We start from the raw sequence: 2,377 nt of genomic DNA, 5'->3' as shown, positions 1-2,377 counted from the left end.
CAGGCTCGATCCCCAGCAGGGGGCGTGCAGGAGGCAGCGATCAATGATTCTCTTTCATCATTGATGTTTCTATCTCCCTTTCCCTTCCTCTCTGAAATCAATAAAAAATATTTTAAAAAATAAAATATAAATAAATAAACAAATGAATGAAAGAAAGAAAGGAGAGATGAGTGTCTGCAAGTCCAGGCACTCTTCCTGATTGGTTGCACCCCATTGCTTTCAGGAGTTTCTGGAAGAGGTGAGGAAGGAATTGCAGAAAGTGAAAGAAGAAATAATTGAAGGTGAGGTGGTTTTGGAGGGATCCTGTCCCTGGGAAAGAGCCCTGTTTTGGAAGGGAGGGGAGAAGAGACTCTGCCCCTGACCTCTGCCCTTTGTTTCCTTCCAGCCTTTGTCCAGGAGCTGAGGAAGAGGGGTTCCCCCTGACCACAGGGCCCCGGAAGACCCCGTTTCTCCTTTCCGCACACCTTGCCTGTCACCCTGCTTTCCCTGCCTCGACTTGACTTGGAATTGGCTGAAGACTACACAGGAATGCGTCTTCCCCACTCCTCATCCCACTTGGAAAATTCCAAGGGGGTGTGGCTTCTGCCATGCCCACTCCTATACTGGCTGCTGATTGGCTGGGGAGGCCCCCACCCTTTGCTCCCTTTGGTCCTTCCCCTCTGCCATCCCCCTGGGGCAGGTTCCTCTGCTGGGGATGTACCAGTTAACCCCACAGTAGGGGGAAGGAAGGAGGGAATGTCACATTCCCTTGTTCTAGATTTCACTTTAATGCTTAATGCCTTCAAATTTTTGTTTTTTTAAGGAAAAAAATTATATATATCTATATATATATATTTAGGTTTTGGGGGGAAGGGAAATTTTTTTCTCTTTGGTTTTGATAAAATGGGGAGTTTTTAAATGCTTTAGCCCCGGGCTTGTCCGATTCGGGGCAGCTATTTAAGGGGGAGGATGTCCCACCAGGCCAGGGGCATCTCCCTCACCCCAGGGACATCCCTTCCCTCCGGCTCCTTCCCCTTTTCTATGAGGAATTAAGATGCTGTAACTTTTTGGAACCTCAGTTTTTTGGTTTTTTATTTGGGTAGGTTTTGGGGTCCAGGCCATTTTTACCCCCTTAGGGAAAATAAGATGAGGGAGAAAGGAAATGGGGAGGAAAGCTTTCCTCCCCTCTCCCACCTTCACCTTCAGCTTCTTGAAAATGGGCCCCCGCGGAATAAATCTGCCAGTTTTTATAAATGCTAAGATTTCTGGAGTGATTGGAAGGGCTGCTCTGATGAGGACAGGAGGGGGGTGCTGTCCCCCGACCCCAGCAATCCACCTGCTCCTCGTTGTCCTAACCGCCCTGCACCTGTTCCAGTTCCCTCAGGCTCCTTCAGCCAGGGTGGGCTCTGCCCCCTCTGACCTCTCAACAGACCTCCCTCCCTCCCTCTCCCTGCTCCTTACCAAGGCAGCTTCCTCATTCCTCCTTTAGTCCAACCAATTCCCCGGCCTAGAGAAAGCCCGGGGCTGTCCCTCATAGTCTGCCGGCCTGGGGCAGGTCCCTTTGCTGCCCGTAGACCCTGGTTCCCGTCTGGGAAAGGACGCATAGGAGGGTCCTCTGGCCCCTTCCCGTCGGAACCTCCCAGCTTTCCCTAATTGTAATGACCCTTGTGTCCTTACCGGCACGCACCATGGCTCTCGGACGCATGCACCATGGCTCTCGGACACACTGAGATGCCCCCATTACCTCGGAGCTCCTTTAATTATAAAACATTTACAGTCTAAAAAAATAGCATTCGGAAGCGGCAGAGCTCACGCACACCCCCTGCAGTGGTTCATTGGGTTGGCAGGGAGTAGGTCAGGCAGGTTACACTGCCTGGGGGAATATTCCCTTGGGATGGGGGTGGGGAGCTTAGGGCGGAGGGGCCAGTGGTCCCGTGGAGGAAGCCTTTGCATGAAGGAGGGTGAGGGGGACTGGGGGACCAGTCCAAAGGCAGAAAGGGAGAGGGAATCCCTGAGTGTTCTGAAGAGCAGGTTTGGATGGAAGGTGGGGTCATGACTGTTGCCCATGTAGGAGAACAGGTCGGGCCCCGTGAAAGGCCAGCGGGGAGGATGGTGGGTAAGGACAGCAGTGGGTCCAGAGCTACTGGTAAACGGGGCTTTGATTAAAACAGAACTGTTCAGCCCCCTGGCAGCACCGACTTTTCCAACCTAAAGGGCATGTCCTGCTGGAACAGGTCCTGGGAGCAGGGGGAGTGGGAGAGCCGGTGGAGCTGCCTGGGAGAACCCTGCCAGCCTTTCCTGTGGGCGGTGCCCAGACGAAGGTGCAGGTGCTGCTGTTGGAATGATCACTTAGGAGGTGCCCTCAGTAGAGGGGCTGGTGGGGGGCCAAAGTCAGGCA

General features: G+C 53.2%; 1 protein-coding gene across 1 annotated transcript in view; it reads left to right on the top strand.

Annotated features, from left to right (window-relative positions):
* VASP (vasodilator-stimulated phosphoprotein) overlaps positions 1 to 1,239 on the top strand; it is a gene marked incomplete at its 5' end in the record, with an annotated part of 4,954 nt that extends 3,715 nt beyond the window's left edge. The window contains 2 exons of the mRNA XM_014537357.1: positions 224 to 281; positions 386 to 1,239. Coding sequence (XP_014392843.1) covers positions 224 to 281; positions 386 to 423 — 96 coding nt within the window. The remainder of the gene's footprint in view (positions 1 to 223; positions 282 to 385) is intronic.
* Between the last annotated feature and the right edge of the window lie 1,138 nt (positions 1,240 to 2,377).

The sequence above is a fragment of the Myotis brandtii genome, unplaced genomic scaffold, assembly GCF_000412655.1.
Source record: "Myotis brandtii unplaced genomic scaffold, ASM41265v1 scaffold1774, whole genome shotgun sequence".
Taxonomy (NCBI): Eukaryota; Metazoa; Chordata; class Mammalia; order Chiroptera; family Vespertilionidae; genus Myotis; species Myotis brandtii.
This window is presented reverse-complemented; position numbering and strand designations above follow the sequence as displayed.